Source organism: Dromiciops gliroides, chromosome 6 (genome assembly GCF_019393635.1).
Source record: "Dromiciops gliroides isolate mDroGli1 chromosome 6, mDroGli1.pri, whole genome shotgun sequence".
NCBI classification, from domain to species: Eukaryota; Metazoa; Chordata; class Mammalia; order Microbiotheria; family Microbiotheriidae; genus Dromiciops; species Dromiciops gliroides.
The window spans coordinates 196,282,125-196,306,877 of NC_057866.1; the positions used below are offsets into that span (position 1 = coordinate 196,282,125).

At 34.5% G+C, this 24,753-nt stretch overlaps 1 protein-coding gene and 1 pseudogene across 2 annotated transcripts in view; both read right to left on the bottom strand.

Annotated features, from left to right (window-relative positions):
- The window catches only part of GLRA3 (glycine receptor alpha 3), a 270,886-nt gene extending 246,403 nt beyond the window's left edge, over nucleotides 1-24,483 (bottom strand). For both annotated transcript variants that reach the window (XM_043971178.1, XM_043971177.1), the window contains exon 1: nucleotides 23,875-24,483. In XM_043971178.1, the coding sequence (XP_043827113.1) occupies nucleotides 23,875-23,945 (71 nt within the window). In that variant the 5' untranslated portion in view covers nucleotides 23,946-24,483. The remainder of the gene's footprint in view (nucleotides 1-23,874) is intronic.
- LOC122731214 lies at nucleotides 9,204-9,752 on the bottom strand (annotated as a pseudogene).
- Nucleotides 24,484-24,753: the final 270 nt, after the last annotated feature.

A 24,753-nucleotide genomic window follows, 5' to 3' on the forward strand; every position in this document is an offset into this window, starting at 1 on the left:
AGAAAAGGAAGAAAGCAATATTTTCAACATCCCATCCCTTAAATCATGGGGTATCTCCAGGCTTAGAAATTAGAATTATGTGGTGTCAACTTCTTTGATTCCATCCCCACACTGGGAAAAACCTGCCAATGTGGTCTCAATTCCTATCCTCTTTTTACCCCTCAGTGAAGAATAATCACAGTGGAGAGAGCTATTCTCTTGGAATTAAGTAAAATTGGTGCCAGTTTTGCAAGTGTGTCCTTGGCAAAAAAAAAAAAAATGTTGGGAAACCTGTCTATTAGAGAAACTAAGAGGATTACTACTTGGGGCTCTCTTGCAATGGGGCCATGTTTGTTTGTTTGTTTTTTTGATTGAAGCCTAAGAAATATTTCCAATTATACCATTGAACTTAAATGCTTCTCCATTCCACTGCACCTAGGTATCATTCTGACAATGTTCCAATTGAATCAAGCAAGGGTTAGTTTACCTGAGCTAAAGTAATAGTAATGGTACACACTTATTATTATCTATAACTAGATACTATGTAGCACAATATCAATTATGACTATTATATGCAAAAATGAACTTCAAGGTCATTTTATTTGAATAACCCATGTAACTCAATGTACATTTAGCCTTCACAACTTAGTTGCTTACATACTTTTTATCCTAGTCTCTAGAAAGGTACTGAGTAAGTAAAAGGAACTTAACAAATGAATGTTGAGTATAATTATAAATCAACCAACAATCATTGATCAATAGTGCCAGAAAATATATTCTATAACATAACTGTTTTTAAGGTTGTTTTTTTAAAGTGTAAAGGTTATTACTGAGTCAACTAAAGTATCACACTCAGGCCAATTGTTTGCAACCAAGAAGAGCAAAAAAGAACTGGCAGTGGGAAAACTCCAGGTACATAGGATAGTTACAGAATATAGTCTTACCCAGGTTAGAAGAGAACTCAGTATGTTTGTCAACCTGAATACAAAACAGGGGGCTACTCCATTTTTAAATCCAACCTCATTTTCATGTTTTTCATGGAAAGAGGGAGAGAGAAAAAGGGAGAAAAAGGAAGGGAAGGAGAAATAAGTGGCTAATAGCTAACATTTACACAGCACTTATTGTGAGGCACTTTGATGTGTTTTACAATCATAATCTCATTTGATCCCTACAACAACACTTTGAGGTAGATTCTATTATCCATATGAGTAAAGTGAGACAAATGTTGACTGACGCAGGACTACACATCTGGTAAGTGTCTGAGGTTGGATTTGAACTCAGATCTTTTGAACTCCAGGCTGGAAATTCTATTCACTTTTGGGGGGAAGAGAAAAAGGGAGAGGGGAAGACTGAGGGTGTGTGTGTGTGTGTGTGTGTGTGTGTGTGTGTGTACATGCATGTTCATGACCATGCATGCATGATTGCTTTTGACTATGTTTATGCCCAAACAATCCAGGTTGCAGGTTCCTGATGCTCCAAAGAACACATGCTCTCAATCTCCTAAGTAATAAAAACATTTCTCCATGAAGTTTCTTCTATTAACTAGCTTACTATCTCATTTCCTCTTCCTTTGTTATTATATTCATGTTGTAAGTTTTTCTTTCTAAATTTGCCTTCTCAATCTCTTTTGATAGATGGCTCCTCTTTCTAAAATTTTAAACCACAAGTAATTACACAGAATGAAGAGTTCTATCTTGGCTATAAAGTTATTTATTATATAAAGGATGGGAATGGACAAGAGGCAGTGAAGATGGAGAGCTGTCAGGAAGACCAGGCAAGATTCAATTCTCTACTTTGACATCTACTTGGTTGTATGACCTTCACTAAGTCACTAAGCTTGTCATTAGCTCCAGACAATTATCTTAAGACTTCCAGTTACACAGTAGTGCTGTTCTGTGTTGGTGGAGTAAGTTCCTCATTAGGAGTTTCTTATTATTGACGCTATAATTCTAGTCCTCTCCAAATCTCTTTCCTTCTCCCCCCACGCCCCAGAAAAAAATGAAAAAGGCAGTTTTATCCCACATCCCATGAAAGAAGGCAGGTGAAAATGTGAAGGTCAAAATAGAGCAAAGGAAAAATCCATTTCACATTTAAACTGAGTAGGCACAGCTGTTTTTATGTACTATGATTTCAGCAAAATGATGGTCTTATCTCATCCTAATTTTTCTATCCCTACTCTCCTTCTATATGCCCTGAAACAATATAAATGTTAAACAAAAGGATAAATATCAATTCATCCTCTCTCTGTCTCAGATTAGTATGCCAGATCCAAAGAAATCTATGCAGGTTTTAAGGGACTGATAAAGGCGTGGGGATAGATAAATAAGAAAAGGTAAAGCATTTTAGCCAATTGAAAAGAGAAGACTACTATGGGCAGTAGGGGGGGAAAGAGCACTGGATGCAAGAGGTAGAAAGGTTGTATTGATCAAAGACAAATAGCCTACACTGTGATACTGCCTAAGCCTTGTCTTGGCATCTAATATATGCTCCTGACATGCATTTAGCTATCCCTTCCTTATCTCTATTACTGAGAATTTGGTACCTGGCTTCCTTCTTTTGTCTTGTCCTTTCAGTGATCAATTCTACCATAAGGTCTTCAACTTTATCTTTTACACCATCTATCCTAGTCTTTCAAGTTTTGTTATTATTCATTCATTCATTTTAGCCACGACTGACTCTTCATGACAAAAATACTGAAGTGGTTTGCCATTTCCTTTTATAGCATATTTTATAGATGAGGAAACTGAGACAAATGAGGTTAAGTGACTTGAACAGGATCACACAGCTGGTAAGTGCCTGAGTTCAGACAAGAACTCAGGAAGCTTAGTCTTCCTGACTTCAGGCCTGGAAATATACCCACAGTGCCACCTAGCTGTCCATTTTGAGCTCTAGGGAAATGTTCTAGCTCCCTGTTTTAGGCACTCACACACACACACACACGTACATTAGAGACTTCTAAAATGAAGTGTTCTGGAAAATGTAAAGTCATCTCAAATGGGAGAAGGATAAGGGATAGATGGCATCAGAATTGGATTTAGAGGTTAAACTTCAATAAATGACAAGGAGACTGGAAATCCCAGAGCATCATGGAAGAAGAGAATACATGTGGGCTAGATCACAGAGTAAATGGGGGGAAGAAATAAGCTAGAGAAGCCTGGATATATAATGTTGAATACCAGGCAAGAGGGATTTCCCCCCTAAAGATTAATTTTAGCTTCAAGTAAAAATATTAAAACAAACAAGAGCAAAAGGAAAGAAAAAGCCAAAGAAGATTGTAACCTTAATCATCAATTTACATCATTTTCAGGATATAAAACATAAGATATGTATATTAACTTCAGAAAGGTAGCAACAAAATCATATTTGTTTTCTGAACCTCCTCTGGATTTCCCTTCTGTATACTTAATCAAGTTTTATTACTGTTTCTATAGTTATAGTTATGGTGCATATTTTCCTTTTTGTTGATTTTACTTTACTTTGAATGATACCCACCGTTTCTTATGGTGTAATGATATTTCCCAATTTTCATGTGGCATAATTTGTTTAGCCATTTATTTCCTTAGGCATTTTTTCCTCTGTCTATTTTAAAATTACAAATACTATTTTTTGGGTTTTTCGGCCAGGTAAAGAGGGTTAAGTGACTTGCCCAGGGTCGCAGAGCCAGTAAGTGTCAAGTGTCTGAGGTCACATTTGACCTCAGGTCCTCCTGAATCCATGGGCAGTGCTTTATCTACTGCACCACCTAGCTGCCCTTATAAATACTGTTGATAGAAATATATTACTACAGATTTCCCCCCTCATCCACGACCTCTTGGAGTCTACTCTTAATCAACGGGTATGAAGATTACATAACTTCTATTGCATAGTGTTTGCCAAAAAGATCAAATTAATTCACAGCTTCACTGCCAGGATATTAGCAAGTCTGCTTTTACCTAGCTGGGTCAACAGTGAATTTTATTGCACTGTCTATATTCATTTCATGGCTATAAGACAGTCTCTCTGTATCAGAATTTAGACATATTCATGAGGTTATTTATCATGTGTGTGTCTTCCTTTAAATATTTACTAATCCTATCATTTTACTATTTAAACAATCTCTTATAAATTTTAGATGTCAAACTTTAACAGATATGTTCATTAAAAAAATAAATCACCAATCTGTTTTCCCTTTTTACTCAAGATACATTATGTTTTGTTGTATTAATACTTTAAATGTACATGTAATTGGATTCATGTATCTTGACCCTTCAAAGAATTTAAATACATTTTCTCTTTATCATTGTAGATGTTGATTCTCTTTTTCTATGATTGACAAAAATTATTCTTTTGAAATTTATTGTGGTTCAGAGCTTAGGAGGCAGATCCAAGAGAGTCTGATAGAAGCTAGGAAGTTGCTTGAGCTCGCCCATATTTCCCTCATAAACAACATTAAATCAATAAGTTTAAAAATAGGCTACAATATGAGTAAAAAACAAAAGGACCCTTACCACTGATAGCTTCTACGGCAACAGGGAAGACCAAAACACTAACTCAGATGAGTTTTTCAAAATGCCTACAAATGACAAATAAAGTGGGAAGATGATCTTGTCTCAAGACTAAAAAGTGTTCTTTGAAGAGCTCAAAAAAGCTTTAAAAAATCAAATAAGAGAGGTAGAGAAAAAAATGGAAAAAGAAATCAGAGAAATGATAATTACACTGGAAAAAGAAGCACAAAAATTGACTGAAGAAAATAATTCCTTACAAAAATACAATTGGCCAAATGGAAAAGGAGTTGCAAAAGCTAACCAAGGAAAATAATGCCCTAAAAATTAAAATTGGTTAGATGGAAGCTAATGACTCCATGAAACACCAAGAATTTGTTAAGCAGAATCAAAATACAGAAAAAAATAGAAGAAAATGTGAAATACCTCATTGAAAAAACAAAACTAGAAAATAGATCCAGAAAAGATAATCTAAGAATTATTGGACTACCTGAAAGATATGACCAAGAAAAGAGTCTAGACAACATATTCCAAGAAAATATCAAGGAGCATTGCCCTGATATTGTTGAATCAGAGAATAAAATCATCATTGAAAGAATCCATCAATCACCTCCTGAAAGAGACACCAAAAGGAAAACTTCAAGGAATATTGTAGCCAAATTCCAGAATTATCAGGTGAATGAGAAGATAATACTTCAACAAGCAGGAAAGAATCCATTTAAATGTCATGGAATGACAGTCAGGATTGCATAGGACCTGGCAGCTTCAACATTAAAAGATCACAAGGCTTGGAATATGATGTTCTGGAAGGCAGAGGAGCTTGGATTGCAACCAAGAACCAACTACCCAGCAAAAGTGAACATTTTCTTTCAGGCAAAAAGATGAATATTCAATGAAATAGGGGATTTCCAAGTTTTCTTGAAAACAAAACATCAGAACTGAACAGGACATTTGATATCCAAAAACAAGATTCAAGAGAAGTATGAAGAGGTAAACAAGGGGGAGGGGAGGTTGTTCAATGAGGTTGAGTGGTTTACATCCCTATGAGGGAGGATAACACTTTCAACTCTTGGGGTCTGTATCTCTATTATGGTACTGTTATAAAATTGACTTTGATGTGATGATATAAAGAAACTTAAAGGGCAGAATAAAAGGAGAATGGGGGAAGAAAGGAAGGGGGAGTTGGAATGGGGTTAATTACATCTTGTGAAGAGGCACAACAAGAACCCGTTACAACAGAGGGAAAGAAGAAAGGGGGGGGATGAGCATTGTTTCAACCGTACTCTCATCAGATTTGGTTCAGGGAGGGAATAACATACTCCCATTTGTATAAAAAATAAAACAAACTTAGCTTACTCTTTAAAGAAACAAAAGGGGAAGGGGAAAATGATATTGATAGAAGGGAGGGCAGAAGCAGGGGGAAAAAGTGGGCAAGAAAAGGAAGGGGGCTGATAAAAGGGAGGGCAGATTGAGGGAGGCAGTGGTCAGAAGCAAAACACTTGTCAAGAGGAATAGGGAGAAAGAAGGGGAAAAAAAGAGTACAAACAAAGGGGAAAAGAGGATGCAGGGAAATAAACAGTTAGTAATCTTAATTGTGAATGTGAATAGGATGACCTCTCCTATAAAATGGAAATGAATAACAGAGGGGACTAAAAATAAGAATCCTACAATATGGTGTTTACAAGAAGCACATGTAAAGCCAAGAGATTCACACAGAATAAAGGTAAATGTTTGGAGGAGAATATATTATGCTTCAGCTGAAGTAAAAAGAAGCAGGGGTATCAATCATTGTTTCGGACAAAGCAAAAGCAAAAATGGATCTAATTAAAAGAGATAAAGAAGAAAACTACATCTTGCCAAAAGGTACCAAAGATAATGAAGTAATATCAATACTAAACATGTAAACACCAAGTGGTATAGCATGTGAATTCTTAGAGGAGAAGATAAATGAGTAACAATAAGAAAGAGACAGCAGAACTATACTAGTGGGGGATCTCAATTTTCCCCTCTCAGAATTAGATAAATTTAACCATAAAATAAATAAGAAAGAAGTTAAAGAGTTGAATAGAATGTTAGAAAAGTTAGATATGATAGAGGTCTGGAGAAAATTGAATGGGGATAGAAAGGAATGCCTTTTTCTTAGTGGTACATGACACATATTCAAAAATTAACCATGTATTAGGGCACAAAAACCTCATAGTCAAATGTAGAAAGCCAGAAATAGTAAATGGATCCATATCAGATCATGATGCAATAAAAATTACATGTAATCAAAAGCCATGGAAAGGTAGACTGAAAATTCATTGGAAACTAAACAATCTCATACTAAAGAATGAGTGGGTCAAACAACAGATCATAGAAACAATCAACAACTTCATCCAAGAGAATGACAATAATGAGACAACATACCAAAATCTATGGGATGCAGCCAAAGCAGTGCTTAGGGGAAATTTTATATCTCTAAATGCTTACATGAATAAAAAAGAGAAAGAGGAGATCAATTAATTGGGCATGCAACTTAAAAAAGCTAGCAGAAAACAAATTCAAAATCCCCAATTAAATACTACATTAGAAATCCTGAAAATCAAAGGAGAAATTAATAAAACAAAGAAAACTATAGAACTAATTAATAAAACTAAGATCTGGTTTTATGAAAAAAACCAATAAGATAGATAAACCTTTGGTTAATTTGATTTTAAAAAAGAAAGAAAACCAAATTACCACTATCAAAAATGAATAGGGTGATTTTACCATCAATGAAGTGTAAATTAAAGCAATAATTAGGAGCTATTTTGCCCAACTGTCTGTCAATAAATTTGACAATCTAAATGAAATGGATAAATATGTACTAAAATACAAATTGCCCAAGTTAATTGAAGAGAAAATAAAATCCTTAAATAGCCCCATTTTCAAAAAAGAAGTTGAACAAACCATCAATGAACTTCCTAATAAAAAATCTCCAGGGCCAGATGAGTTTACACGGAAATTCTACCAAACATTTAGAGAACAATTAATCCCAATACTATACAAATTATTTGGAAAAATAGGTGAAGTTCTACCAAATTGATTTTATGACACAAATATGGTGCTGATATTTAAACCAGGCAGAGCCAAAATAGATAAAGAAAATTACAGATCAATTTCCCTAATGAATATCAATGCAAAAATCTTAAATAAAATAAGAACAAGGAGATTAAAACAACTGATCACCAGGATAATATACTATAACCCAGTGGGATTTATACCAGGAATGCAAGGCTGGTTCAAAATTAAGAAAACTATCAACGGAATCAACCAAGTCAATAAGAAATTAATCAAAGTCATATCATTATCTTAATCGATGCAGAGAAAGCTTTTGAAAAACTACAATCCTCATTCCTATTAAGAACACTAGAGAACATAGGAATAGGTGGAGCTTTCCTTAAAATAATAAGCAGTATCTACCTAAAACCATCAGGAAACATTATACATAATGGAGATAAGTTAGAGGCATTCCCAATAAGATCAGGAGTGAAATAGGGATGTCCATTATCACCTCTATTATTTAATATTATACTAGAAATGCTAGTTTTAGCAACCAGAGAAGAAAAGGGAATTAAAGGAATTAGAATAGGCAAGGAAGAAACAAAACTATCACTCTTTGCAGATGATATGATGGTACACTTAGAGAATCCTGGAGAATCAACTAAAAAATTACTTGAAACAATGAACAACTTTGGCAAAGAAGCAGGATGTAAAATAAATCTACATAAATCATCAGCATTTCTATACATGACCAACAAAGTTCAGCAGCAAGAGATAGAAAGAGAAATTCAATTTAATGTAATGGTAGGCAATATAAAATACTGGGGAGTCTACTTGCCAAGACAAACCCAGGAACTCTATGAACACAATTACAAAACATTTTTCACATGAGTCACATCAGATCTAAATAATTGGAAAAATATCAATTGCTCATGGATAGGTCAACCTAATATAATAAAAATGAAAATTCTACCTAAATTAATTTACTTATTCATTGCTATAACAGAGTGTCTAAAATTTATTTTATAGAGCTAGAAAAAAGTAACATAATTCATCTGGAAGATCAAAAAGTCAAGAAGATATGGGGACTAATAAAAAATAATACACAGGAAGGTGGGCTAGCCTTACCAAATTTGAAGTTATACTATAAAGTAGCAGTCATCAAAACTATTTGGTACTGGTATGAAATAGAGTGGTGGATCAATGTAATAGGTTAGGCACAGGAGACAGTGATAAATACCTGTCATGATCTACTGTTTGATAAACCCAAAGACTACAGCTTCTGGGATAGGAACTCGGTATTTGACAAAAAACTGCTGTGAAAACTGGAAGTTAGTATGGCAGAAAATAGACATAGACCAACACCTTATACCACATACCAAAATAAGATAAAAATGGGTACATAATTTAGACATAAAAGGTAATACCATAGATAAATTAGGAGAGGAAGGAATAGTTTACCTTTCAGATTTATGGAAAGGAAAACACTTTATGTCCAAATAAAAGATAGAGAATATTATGAAATGCAAGATGGAAGACTTTGATTGCATCAAATTAAAAAGTTTTTGTACAAACAGAAGCAATGCAGCCAACATTAGGAGGGAGTCAGAAAGCTGGGAAAGAATTGTTACAGCCAGTATTTCTAATAAAGGCCTCATTTCTTTATTTTTTTAAAGGATAAACACATTTTTCACTTTTATTTGCATATTAATGTCAAATTTACTCCCATGCCACAAGCTTTTGTTTCTTCAGTTTCTTTTGGGATATCTTTTTCTTTTGAGCAACCTCCTCTTATGGTGTAGGAACAATTTGTTCCTTTTCAGTCAGTATCATCTCAATATGGCAAGGGGAATTCATGTATGGGTTGATTTGGACACGAGTCCTGTAAGTACGCTGTCACATTTGGGGGGCCTTGTTAACTGGGATATGCTCAAAGACAAGAGAATCCACATTGAAACCCTTCAGTTTAGCATTACTTTCTGCATTTTTAAGCATATGCAGCAAGAACTCAGCCCTCTTTTTGGGCCAATGACCCTGTGTCCAACCCCACTGCTTAGCCTGGGCACACATGCTAACTCCACCATTGTATCAATGGAAGGGAACACATTGTTTCTTCAATGTGACATCTTTCAAATACTTGGTAGCTTTTAGGATATGCATGCCCTTGATAGCTTGGGCTGTTTCATGGGTATTCTTGAAGTGGACCCAGAGATTTGAACCCCTTGACTTGCATGATTTAGTGGGGTTCTCTGGATCAAGGGAGTACCTCACTATTTTAAATGATTACCGAGGATGACTCAAGGGAAGAGGAAAAGGCCTCATTTCTAAAACATATGAGGAACTAAATCAAATTTATAAGAATGTAAGTCATTCCCCAATTGAGAAATGGGCAAAGAAAAAATAACAGGCAGTTTTCTGATGAAGAAATTAAAGCTATTTATTGCCATATGAAAAATGCTCTAAATCACTATTGATTAGAGAAATGCACATTAAAACAACTCTGAGGTAGCACTTCATACCTATCAGATTGGCTAATATGATAAAAATGTAGAATAATAAACGTTGGAGAAGCTGTGGAAAAGTTGGAAAAATAATGCATTGTTGGTAGAGCTGTGAACCAATCCCACCATTCTGGAGAGCAATTTGGAACTATGCTTAAAGTGATATGGGACTATTCATACCCTTTGACCCAGGGGTCTATATCCCAAAAAGATCCCAGAAGAGGGAAAAGGACCCACATGCACTATATATATATATATATATATATATATATATATATATATATATATATATATAGAGAGAGAGAGAGAGAGAGAGAGAGAGAGAGAGAGAGAGAGAGAGAGAGAGAGAGCACGCACACATCTCTCTTTGTGGTGGCGAAGAATTGGAAGTCAAGGGAATGCCCATCAATTGGGGAACAGGTAAGTTGTGGTATATCAATGTAATAGAATACTATTGTGTTGTAAGAAATGATGATCAGGAGGATTAAAGAGAAACCTAGAAGGACTTACATGAACTAATGCTGACTGAGAGGAGCAGAACCAGGGGAACTTTGTACACAGTAATAGCAAAATTGTTTGATGAACAACTGTGATAGATTGGCTCTTCTCAGCAGTGCAATGATCCAAAACGATTTAAAAGAATTCATGATAGAAAATGTTCTCAACATCCAGAAAAAAAGAACTGTGGATTATGAATGCAGATTAAACCATACTGTTTATACTTTTGGGCTGTTTTTTTTCCCCTTATCTTTTGAGGTTTTTTCCTTTGTGCTCTGATTTTTTCACAATATGACTAATGCAGAAATATGTTTAATGTGATTGTATGTATATAATTTATATTAGATTGCTTTCAGTATTGGGGAGGAGGGAGGGAACAGATGATGGGAGAAAAAATTGGAACAAAAATCCTATGAAAAACATGTTGAAAACTATCCTTACATGTAGCTGGAAAATAATAATATACTTTTATTTAAAAGAAAAGAAGGGGCAGCTAGATGGCACAGTGGGTAGAGCACCTGGCCTGGAGTCAGGAGTACTTGAGTTCAAATCCAGCCTCAGACACTTAACACTTATTAGCTGTGTGACCCTGGGCAAGTCACTTAACCCCAATTGCCTCACTAAAAAAAAAAAAAGAAAGAAAAACTTATTGTGGTGCAATGGTATTAAATGGGGACCTACATGTCTCTTTTACTCAGATTATATACAATTGTCCAATAATTTTAAGGATGGCATGATAATAGAATTAAAGAAAAATGGAATGCTAGGGATTATATAATCACAAACCTCATCTAACATGAGGAATATGGAGCCCACAGAGTTTATTGACTTGCGCAAAGTCAATGGGAAATTACAGAATAGGGATTTGAACTCCAGTCCTCTAATTTCAATTCCAGTGGTCTTTATAATCCACTATTTTTAAAAGTTGCATAAATAATTATTTTCTTTACAATTTCTGATCTTGGTTTTAACAAGTCTAGTCTGTGAGGCAGATAAGTGGTATAGTGAATAGAGTACCAGATCTGGAGTCAGGAAGACATTTTCCTGAGTTAAAATCTGGCTTTAGACACTTACTAGCTGTGTGACCCTGACCAAGTCATTTAACCTTCTTTGTCTCAGTTTCATCTGTAAAATGATTTGGGGAAATAAATGGCAAACTACCTCAGTATCTTTGCCAAGAAAATTCCGAATGAGTTAACTAAGAGTCAGATATGAATGAAATTACCAGACAAGTATAGTCTACATTTTTAATATTTTCTGTTGATCTATTTTTCAATTTTAATTTACTAATAGATTTTTTATCATTATAATTTTATTATATATTTATACATTTGGAAGCATAGATCTCCCACTTATTTACATAATCTATTGTTCTTTTTCATTAATGTTATTTTAAAGGTAAATTCTGTAAAAGAGACCAGATGAGAGATAAGGAAAACATAAAAGTGGAAGGTCACTATAGGAATGGAGAGAAAGAGGCAAAAGATATTCAATGGTAAGATATGGCAACTGAACAGATATGTCAGCATGGGTAAATGAGATTGAAGGGTCAAGGATGATATTAAGGCTGTTAACCTTAGTCACTAGGAGGATGATGATAACCTTGCCAGGAATAATTTTTAGGAAAAGTGATGGAATCTGGGAAAAAGATAGTGAACTCTATTTTGAACATGCTGATTTTGAGATGCCTGCAGGGCACTGAATTTGAAATTTCTGATAGATAGTTGGTGATGGGGCTTGGGGATCAGTAGAGACTAAGGCTAGATGAACATATTTGGGAATTACATGCAATAAATATCATAATTGAACCCATGGGAGGTGATGAAATTACCAAGATAGAAAATGTAGGAAAGAGAATGTGGCCCAGGGCAGAGCCTTGCAACATGACCTTGATTAAGTGGTGGGATATGGATGGTTATCCATCAAAAGGTAAGAAGGAGCGACTAGAAAAGTAGGAAGACAATCAAGAGAACAATATCATGAAAACTGAGAAGGCAGAGAATCAAACATTGTCAAATGCTGCACAGAGGTCAACAAGATGATGATTGAGAAAAGTGCATCAGATTTTATCACTGGTAACTTTGAGAGGGAAATTTCAATTGAATGGAAGATAAACTGTAGGAGGCTGAGAAGTCACTTTACTTCTCAATGTCCCAGATACCTTAATTTGCAGTTTAATTGCGAAAAATGAAGAGAAACAGGATGAAAACTTGAAGAAATGATAGAGTCAATGGAGGATTATTTTTATTAAGGATGAGGGCAATCTGGATATATTTGTAGGCTACAGGACAGGAGTAAATAAATAGAGTGAAAATGATCATAAGAGACAGAAAGAATGACTGTGGAAGTATCATTTTCCAAGTGGAATGAGTATTAAGGCACACATAAAGGGCTGGGTCTTGATGATAAGAAGGGACACTTCAATTTTTGGAGTAAAGGAGAGAAAAGGGAGTGATGTCAAAACATATTTGGGTGTACACAGAGATAAAAGTTCTTGGAAAATGGTATTTTTGCATAGAAAAATGTGAGGTGAATCAGGTGATGAGAGTAATGAAGAAATAATTGTGTAGGAGGTTGTGAGTACAGAAAAGTTTTATAATATTTGTAAAGGGTAAAAGGTCTATAATAAACAGATTATAAGGATCTGTGAAGAATGCAATGAAAAGTTTATCAACAAAGAACAAAGGCATATAAATCTTATAACAGTGTAAACCCAAATGACATTAAAAAACAAAAATGAAAAACACTCCATTCAATTAAGGAAATGTTATTTTCTTTTGGTCTTTTGGATTATTAAACTGAGTAAAAGTCAGATATTTATTATTTTCACGATCATTAATTTTTATAAAAAATAAGTCTCATATTCTACTAAACTTAATATTTTTATTTAATTTTTCTTAGCTTATTATTTTGGCTACTATTTCTTCAACAGTGTCAAATAATTATGGTAAAAAGTAACAGTTTTATTTTACTCAAAGTATCAGTTTGAAAGCTGATAATATTCTTCATTAACATAATTCAGATTCTGGAATTGAAAACATGATTTGGAATCACATTAAACAAAAATCCTTTCATCTTCAGGATTTTTAGCATTTGGTGTCATAAATTAGAGGAGTCTTTTATCAAAGGCTTTTCCTGTTGACATGACTTATTATGATAATCTTTTTAAAATATTGATATATCCTGATGTTAATGGTATAAATCCAACTTGCCTTACTAATACTTAAATACATTGCTAAGTTTTCTTGTTCACTAATTTCTATCAAGATAATACCATTATCTATTTCTATCATATTTTGTAAAATATTTGACAGATAATTAGAGTGCCATAGTTCTTTATTTAAAAAGATAATTCATGGAGGGATTATTTGTTCTCTAAGTGCTTTATTGAATTCACTTGAGACCACTTGTTGTTGTTGTTGTTGTGTGTATATATATATCTTTATGTTAATATGATAGTTCATTGATGAGCAAGATGCTGTACAGCATAATGGATAGAGAGATTGCCTCAAAGTTAATAAGACTTAGGTTCAAATCCCAACTATGAAACATTATTAGCTCTGTAATTATGGGAAAATCACTTTACCTTTCAGAATCCCAGCTAACTCTTTCTAAGTATAATGTAATGAAGGCCTTCCCCCTCACATTACTGTAATTATAAGAAAAGCTAATGAGTACTTTATTTATAATGGGTTAGTTATTACCCCGTGTTTGGCAAGAACTCCTTTTTATCTAAATCTCACATAACATAGTATCAATGTTATTGCAATCTAGTAAATAGTAAAAAAAAATGATTTTTCCCTTTATTATTCTTTTTTTTTTTGGGTGAGGTAATTGGGGTTAAGTGACATGCCCAGAGTCACACAGTCAAAAAGTGTTGCGTCTGAAGCCAGATTTGAACTTAGGTCCTCCTGAATCCAGATCTGGTGCTCTATCCACTCTGCCACCTAGCTGCCCCTTCCTTTATTATTCTTGAAAGTGAATCCCTTAACAATATCTAGCACTTTTTAGTATTTTAATGTTTGCAAAGGGCTTAGCAAATATTATCTCACTTTCATAATTACCCTGGGAGGTAGATACTATTAGTATCTCCACTTAATATTTGAGGAAATTGAGGCAGACATTAGTTAAGAGGTTTGCTCAGAGTTATGCAGGTCATAAATGTCTGATGCTAGAATTGAACTCGGGTCTTCCTGACAATAGATAAAATACTTTAGCTTCTGTACCACCTAGCTGCCAGATCTTCACTAACAAAAAAAAAAAGAAAATATTAACAAAAATATTCAGAAAGAAATTTCTCAGGAAGAACATAAGACAAAACTTTTGTGCCAGAATTCACTTTGGAGGCTTAGGAATAAAGCAAGACAACACTTTCTTTCTCATTATGATGAAGTCAGATAATTCACACAATCAGGTTGACATGGAGTGCATTCAACATTTTAGAAAACATTTCTCCTAATTTATTGAAATCCCAAAGTCCTGTTGATATGGAATTGTTATAATGGAAAATAAAATTGTATGTTGTGAAAATAATAAAATTAAATGAAATGTTTTTGGCAGTTTCCCTCCTTCTGTCATTTGTTCTGCCTTTGCTTAATAATCATCACTTATCTGCATTTCAAAGAAGCTCGAACACTGAAGCTTTGTTCTTTGCTTTATTACTATAAGAACTAGAACATGAAGACCAAAAAGAAAAGCTTTATAGAGAGTTTCTCAGCAAAACCAAGTAAAAAATAATTAGAATTGTAAGACTTCTACATTCAAATTTCCAGTCTCAATTTTTGTGAGCCTCTCACTTGGACCTATTTCAAGAGATAACCTCTTCGAAAGCATATAGGTTTCTTTTTTATCTTTATCCTTTGCTACACCTGACATATTTGCTCATTTCCCATTAGAGGTATTTCATAAAAAACATGTTGAATCAGAAAATGACAAAATACCTATCATATGCAACAAACCTAACAGGAAAGAACATTAAACTTCCCCCCCCCCACCCCGAACCAGTTATTGAAATCATATCACTTTAAAAAAGCATGCATTAAGATCCAGCTGTGTATATTGAGAGAATAAAGTTAGCCAATGGGGGAGATAGGAAATGTAGCTAAGATGCAACTTATACAGGTTTACAAATATCAAAAGAGAAACTCAAAGTTAGGCATATCATTTTGTTTGTGTGTCACTTGGGGAGAGGAAATGGAAAAGAGAAGAGAGGAGTGGGGAAGAGGAAGATTTTAAGTTTTGGAATTATTTTTCCAGAAGAAATGTTTTATAACTTACAGCAGTGTGAGTTTATCTGCCAGCATGTAAGAATTGTCTTCTAAAGGTACGATCTCTAAGGTTGCCAGGACATATACTCAGTTCTTGACCCCTTGGATGAAATTTCAAGTAGTAAAGGTGCCAATTGTTAGGGTGATTTCTGCAACATATTTCTGCTCACTAGGAACATAGCCAAAGGATCACTTTCTTTAATAGGGATTGTGGTTTAGCTATTAAATGGAAACAATTTTAAATTGGAGTTTAGGCAATGGATGAAAATATAGAAACAAGTTTTATCATTTAAGAACCTGATCTAGTCAGTACCCATTTCACATTTAGGGTTTTAGAAATAAAAGCTCCCCGAAGTTTGTATTTTATAAAACATTACATTGTGAAATCTAATATTCTGCTAAAGTCTGTGTCTTTTGATAGCATACAGGATTATTATTATAATACTAACTTTTAATTATAATATTGACTTTGATAATCAGAAAAGGCTATGACACTGTCATAGCTTTATTGCATGTCTTATTGTAAATTGCAATGTGCAAAAATGAAAATCGTATAGCATTCTGATGGTCAAAATATTTTTTGCCTAATTTAATATCCATTCTGCCTTATGCTTTATGGCAATGATTGAGATTTTTTGTGTTTCTCTTTGTACCCCTCTCTTCATTTCAAAAGCTCCCCATATCCACCTCATTTTCCCTCCCAATTGCAGAAGAGATTATTTCTTCCTATTCTAGAACTACCCCCACCCCCCTCTTTTTTTTTTTTTTACTAATTTCTGTACTTTATCCTTTGCAATCTTTTATAGCAACCAGCTTCCACAATTATCGACTCTGAATTTTGCATCTTTAGCTTCTTTTCTTTATGGAATTTTTCCTTTTTAACTTCTCCATCACAAAGACATAGTAAAAATTAAATTAAAAAAAGCACTTTTTTACCCTGGCCAGACACCAACCTCTCTATCCATTCTTTGCAGAATAATACAGTGATTAGAATATTATTCAAAATCAGAAGAGCTGAATTCCAGTCCTGTTTCAGATGCCCATTTGTTATATAACTGAATTAGTCTCTTATTTCTCTGAACTTGAGTTTGCTGGTCTGAAAATTGGGATAGTATTACATAATAGTACCTGCTCCCTAGGGATTTGTGACAAGGTTACTTTACAGACATTATATATACATGTGTACAATTGTTAATAACATTGTGACTGGGGGGCAGCTAGGTGGTGCAGTGGATGGAGCACCAGCCCTGAATTCAGGAGTACCCGAGTTCAAATCTGGCCTCAGACACTTGACACTTACTGTGTGACTCTGGGCAAATCACTTAATTCTCATTGCCCTGAAAAATAAATAAATAATATTGTGATTCATCTTTCTTCGCACATGTATTCTTCACCTACTGATTCTACTTCTATTGCCTCACTTCCTCCTTATTCCTTTAATTTGTTTTCACTCCAACCAATACATTGAAATGAATTTTTATTGTTTACTAATCTGTCCCTTCTCACCAAGTATGAAGGTGCTTTCTCCTCAGTCCTCACATACTTTGAATTTTTTCAGTACTTGGTTTTACTAATTATGCTTCCTTGAAGAGCTTTCCTCTTTTGGCCCCTCTAGTACTTTAGTTTCCTTCTACATCTAAGATTACCTGAAGTAGGTTTCTTTTCCAGAGCAAAGAAATATGAAGATAGTTAAATTAAGAATGATGAATATTCTTTATTTCAGTTCTTTACTCAAAAGGAATTCTACTAACATCTGTTCTTGGTTAATTTGTAAGAGATTCTAGCTTCCTTTTTCTATTGAAAGATAAAACTCCATGGCCTCCTAATATCTGGAGTTGATTCAGAACTAGTCTAGTCTCTGGACAAGGTTACCTTCCAGCTATTCAGGTATTTAGATATATGACTTTGCTTTCTTCCACCAGGAAAAAGTGGAAGACCAGGTATGACAATGACATGTAAAGTAATATGCCATATCCTTTTGGAATGAATATTCCACTGGTACCTTGTATGCGAGCTGACATTTTATAGTCAATCTAAAGTAACTTGCCTGCATCTGTATTTTTTGAACCCCTTGAACCTGATTTTCTTGCCACTCATTTTCCTGATTTCCTATACATCTTCCCATTCCCCACCTATGTGTCTTCTATATTCTGAGTTCCCTTATGCTCTTCTCTATTATTTCTCCTTTGAGTAACTTATGGGATCTGGTAGTTTTAACCATGAATCCATAAAGACGATTCTCAAAACTTCATCTCTTGCTTGGGATAACATACATTACATTCAACTGCCTGGATTGATAGGTTTCCATGTGAATGTTCTAATATTACCACAACCACATCTCCCTATACTTCCAAATGATCTTCTTTTCCCATTTATGTGATTTATATTGGTGATACAACCATACTACTATTATCCTAGGCTAGAAAAATTTGGGGCAACTTTGAACTTTTCCCTTATCTTTATACCAAATCACTGAAATCTCTTGTTATTGTGCCTCTGCAACTTCCCTCAAATAAATCTCATTCTCCATTCCTACTTATCTTCCATTCCACCTAGTCATGATGCCATCAGATTGAATTGTCTACAAGAGAATTTAAAAAAAAATCACCTTGCTCCTCTGTCCTGAACTCATAGATTCATAGAGAATAAAGTCTAGAACTGTGTGTATATAAAACAACATGTGTCATATTCAAATTCCCCTATATGATTTTTCAAGTCTCTTCTCAATCTAGTCATCCTTATCTATCCAACCCTTTCTAAAAACTTACCGTACCTTCTTTTTAAAAAATTTTTTTTTGGTGGGGTGAGGCAATTGGGGTTAAGTGACTTGCCCAGGGTCACACAGCTAGTAAGTGTTAAGTGTCTGAGGCTGCATTTGAACTCAGGTCCTCCTGACTCCAAGGGCAGTGCTCTGTTCACTGTGCCACCTAGCTGCCCCTACCATACCTTCTTGTTGGTCACTGTCATGCAGTGCTAGGTACATTAGAGATATTCAATATGTGGGGATTGTTGATTGATAGCCACATTCATGATTCTGAGCATTTCTAATTCTACTTCAAAGCTTTGAGATATATGAATTTGTTAGTTTGGGAGCTCTCTTTGGTCACAGAGAAGATTTTGCAAAGGAAATGTTTAACCTATATCAATGACAAACATAATGAGATTCTATAACTTAACTAGGCCAATCCATTAAGGATGCACACATCATTCATTTCTAGGGCCACACTGTACAACAAAAACACCAGACAACCAGAATTCAGTCACTCAACAAGTTCCTTCTAGGTAGAGAACACTGTGTTAATGGCATGTTGTTTGTTCCTGGAGGATACACATATATACATATATTATATCTGTATGTATATATACACACACATGCACACATACATATATAGTCATAGATCTGAGGCCATTTAAGCTTACCTTATATTGAGGGAGACAACATATATACAAAACTAATAATATGAAGACATAAAGGAAAACATAAAAACATAAAAGTTATATTGCACAAATTGAGATTTTCAGAATTATGGTATTCATCAGGTGGGATTGATCAAGGAAAATTCCTTGTGATAAATTGTAAGGTGATTCTTACGCCTTACATCTTTACACTTTAAAACTTATATCCTTCTAAGGAAGGATTAATATAGAAAAGGGCATTCCTCACACTGTAGATAGATGGGATTGTTCCTGAGATATCTTAAATTGAACACGAATGACTCACAATAAAGGAAAGAAATTTGTATGCTGAGGGAGATAAGCAGCTTATTTTGGCCCTTTAAGGATTGTTTTAAAGGGAAAATAAGAGAGGTTGGTTGAATGTCAGAGAGAGGGCAAATAGAGGGCTTTCAAAGACAGGATAAAGAGACTAGATTTTATAATTGTTAAGAGATAGTTTTTGAGATAGGAAATATTTGTGAGAATTGTGCCTGAGGAAGATCAATTTGACAGATGTGGAGGTTGAATCAGAACAGGAAGAAACCAAAGTATAGTTTTAAGAAAATCAAAGAATAAAGTGATGGAAGAATTTAAAGTAATTTCCTTTTTCTAAGCCTATAGCTCTAATAATTCCACCATCTCATTAGCTCATCAATCTCTATCTCTATTAGAAGCATGCTAATCTACAGGGATGGATAGTTGTTTTCATCTAACAACTAAGCAGTGATATTGTTGAAGTTGTAAGCATTATATAATATATCATGCAAACCTCTTCACAGGAAGATTCTTTATTTTACCTCCTTTCCACTAGGAATATTTTTATTGATCTTCACAGACCCCAAAATGGTTTACAACCTGGCATTCCTAAAAGAGTTTCTTTCAAGCCTACCTTCCTCCTTAGGGATACCTCTCAGGAAATTTATGAAACTTGTATACATTTCAAATCATGTAGTTCATCTGCCCTTTACAAGCCTATTGCTATCTTTGACATTTGTTCATTTGTGACCATTACAATGAAAATTTCAAGCAAGGAGAGGGAGACTGTGAATGACATATTGGTGATGTTACCATTTTACTTCATCTATTATGCCCCCTCATCTTCCTAGTCTTGCATACTAATTCCCAGGTTCTCAGAGAATTCAATTCTGGTGGAGAGTAGAGCATTCAATGAAGAATAAATATACAGAGGAGGTTTAAATTATCCAATAATTTCAACATGCCCTTTGTCAATTGAGGTGTACCCCCACATCATTACCTATTGGACATTTTAAACTAGATGATCATCATATATCATAAGATCAACATTTCTAGAACAAAACTAATCCCTTCTCTCCCCCAAAATGCTCATCTTCCAGGTTTCTCCAATTCTGCTGAAGCCACCACTGTCCTTCTAGCCACTGAAATTCACATCTACTGTGTCATTTTCAACTCCTCATTCTCACCCAATGTATCAGACCAGTTGACACATATTATTACATTCACATCCACAACATTTTTCATATACATTCCTTTTTTCTACCTACAAAGCTACTGTCATTCAGGTCCTCATCACCTCTCACTTAGAAAATTTCTCTAACTTCTTAAATTGCTTTATCACATAAAGTCTCTCCCTCATCCAAACCATTGTCCAAATAACTGCTAAACTGATATTCCTAAAGTTCAGGCCTGGCCATATTGAGATTCGGAATAAACATATACTCTTTTTTTTTTTTTTTGGATGTTAACACCCTCAGTCTGTCTCCAAACTACCTTTCCACACTTATTACAAATTGTTACTCTCTCACACTCTACGGTCCAACCAATCTAGTCTTCTTATTATTTTCTGATATTTAACTTTATTTTTCAGGTGTTGTGAAATGGTTTTCCTTCTTACCATCACTTCCTAGAATCTCTATTTGGTTGAAGACTTAGTTAATAGAATCATCTCCCACCTTCCCCATTCAACAGTATTTATAGAGCTGTGAAATACACTTGGGAAGATAACTTCCTTTGCATATCAGTTCCTAATTTGGAAATTATTATGATCATCAAAAACATAAGGAATGTAAAGGGAATGCCATAATGTAAAGGAAAGATCATAAAGGAATGAATATCATAACAGAAATGACATAAAAGCAACATTAATACATTGGGCTTCTCCATTACATTTTTCTAGTCTAATAATATGTTTTAGAGGAAGACAAACATAATAATGAAATTAGCACAAGTACAGATAAAACAACCCGCTGTATGGTCTAACATAAAGATAGCCTGAAGAAGATTGTTTGTTTGTTTTTTTAGTAGGGAAAAGACATGGTAAAAAAAATAAATACATAATGACACTCATACTGTAGTGAACAAAAGTAATAGTCAAAAAATTATTCCATTAATTTTCTTAATATGTATGACTACTGATTTATAGTTTCAAATGAAATAGCCCTTAATGATCCTTAAAAGGGAGTCTTTTTAAAAGTGGAGCACTGAATTAAACTAAATTATTAATCAATAATACCAGAGTTAGGGCTCACCTTTATATAGAAGGGCTTTTTTTATATGAACAATGATATCAGGAAAAACTGTAGGTACTTTTCAAAGGATATAGATAGTCCAAGAACTATTTCTTTATGGAAGACACTTTTATACAATGTTGCCAGTAGGGGGAGCTTTCCTTTCCTGTATTACTTAAGGATATTTTGTACTTCACTGGTCACCCTGAAGTAGCAAATATTTTATTTTCTATTGAAGTAGATAGTTTCTCATTGGATGAGGAACCACTCTAATATCAACCTGTAACATGGTCAAGAAAATATATTTATAGTCATACAAAGAAAAACAACTGTATTGAGGAAGTAAGAAAAAAAGTACAGTTGATACTTCCACACTGAACCTCCATATGTGTAAAAATCTCCTTTATATCATTTCAAGAAGTGCATTTTAAGACTAACATAATTTCAGGTAGCAGAAAAACTTTCATAAGCGACAGCTAATTTATGACATGTTATCAATTATTTCAATAAAGATCTTGGAATCTAGTTATTTAAGGCTTTAAACAGATATTTTGACCCAATAACATCCAAAATTAAAGTGCTACTATACACATTTAAAAATATAATTGTCTATAGAAATTTCAGTAACCCTGCCCTCCCAATTCCAATGAACAAAAATGCTTCTTACAGAAAAACTCAATTTCCTTAAAAAAATGTTCATTTCTTTTTTTTTTTAGGGGGAAAGAAGACATTTTAATATTAGGGTATAAAAGTAAATTAATATCCAGTTATAAACAATTCATTATATCACATGATTTCTTATACATTAAGTAGATCTCAGTAGTCTTAATTGGAAAGCTTTGCATTCTTATTCCATTTAAATACTACACTTTATAAATTTCAATAAAGCATGAAGTTGTACAAAATTTACAAGAATGAATTGAAGTTGTGCTTCAACCACCTGTTCCACACATTCTTAACCTTTCATTTACGAAATTAAATGTGCGATGATATTAAAAGTACACATTCATATTTGGTCTTTCCCACTACTTTCTCTTACATGCAGGCATGCCTCCCCCCACCTCTAATTTCTTTGATATGATTTCTTCAACATGTTTGAAGTATATTTCAAGGTTTTCCAACACTAAGAAATAAAAAGTAAACTGATAATGAGTACATGCAAATGAAAAAAAAAAAGGCCCAACATTGTGGAACAAAATTCTAGTTAGTAATATGGAAAGCTCATTGGTACTGAAGGGTTATTTACCTTTAATTGATGAAATTAAAGCACCATACAACACTTTCATAAGTAGAACCTAGGATATTTGTTATATATATAAATATATATATACACACATATATACATATATATATATGTATACATACATGCATACATAATTAAGGGCTAAAAAACAAGATAAAGATTCCAAACTCTTTGCTTACTCTCCTCCTCTTCTTGGAAGATTTAAAGAAGCAAGATTTTTCTAAGAGATAGCCAACAGTCAACAAATTTTCACTGAAGCACAATGCAGACTTATTTCTTAAGACTAATTAGTTGAAGAGGCATATTATCAGACTAATTAATTTACTAAACAGGTATGGACCTGATCAATATAATGAAAGGCTTATTTTAAGGGAAATCTCATTACAGAAAATTCAAACCTTTTTACATTAATTTTTCCATCCGTTTTTCTAGGCATTTTCTAGGATTGTCCTTTTCTCCAAAATGTTCCTGAAATCTAATTTATACCTTTAAAAATTTAAGTTATCCACAACTAGTTATCAAACTTTGTATAACTTTTGCATGTAAAAGAACAGACTTGGAAAACTGAGATGGGTTCAGAACCCATTTAGAAAGAAAGCTCCCTAGGAAATCTGGGATTTGGAAAGCAATAGACAATCCAGACTTTGCAAATGTTCAAGTGTTTTAGGGATATCTTCGTTGCAACGGAAAGTAATGACAGTGAAAAGTAAAAATCAATTACTGAAATTCAATCAACAATAGACAAGGGAAACTAGAAGAAAGTTACCTTCAATCATTCAGCTCCTTTTCATTTTCTTTCAAAACCTAAGAAGCAATTAAGCTAGACAAAATAAGTGAGACAGGAGAGACACCTTCAGCTAGTATTACACAAGAAGAGCAGTCTCTCTGTTTTGTCAGTAACAAAGTGATTGTAATCAGATGAAATTCATCTGCCTAACTGGTACCTATAAGTGGACTCACCTGAGTAACACAGCTGCTTCCCAGAAGTAAAATCCCGAAGCGGTTATTCGAAAATATTTCACGTGGGCCATGTTCTAAACAGTTATTTACATTACTGAAAGCAGGAGTATCCAAAGCATGGAAAAACAGAAGGGACGTGTTGGAAAATATAAAATACCAATAGTTCCCGGGTTGGATAAAGAAGGCGTCTGGAAAGCTTCAGCACCACAGACAGCTCCCAACTGCTAGTTGTACCTGTGATTTTCAACAGGATCCTTTTTTTCTTTTTCCCAGTACAATGAGTGGAGGAGAGACTCAGGTGGCAGAAGCTCAGGTGATTTATACACTGTCACTGGAGAAAGGGAGGGTGATGAAGATAGAGAGGATGGGTCTGTAATTCCCTTTTTTTTCCTGTGGACAACAGCTCGCTGAAGAGTTGTACACGACAAGAAAGAAGATCGAGCCACTTCAGTATTTGGAGATCACTGGACTAGGGAACGCACTTGCACAGGGTTTCCCCGCCGCCCGCTACCATTTCTGCTCCTGCACCTGTTTCGGGCATCAGCCTAAAGCCCGCTCTCCACATTCCAGCAAAATCCAAACCAGAAGACCGCTGGCAATCCGAATGGGGGCGAGGGAGGTGCCAGGCAACGCTGTCCTTCTCGCCAATCACAGCAACGCGGCCCCATGGATTGACAGGTCTTTCGGGACCACGGGCGGTGCTTACCACTTTGCCCTTTAAAGGAGCTGGCGTTGGGCACATGAGAAGAAAATAGGACTATGTGTGGTTATCAGGGACTGGGGTGGGGGGAATGGAGGATTGGGGGCTTAGATAGAGGAGAAAGTATTGATTCTGTCCCCAGCTGAGGTCTCTTAGCTATGCGGTTTGGGACCTCCGCT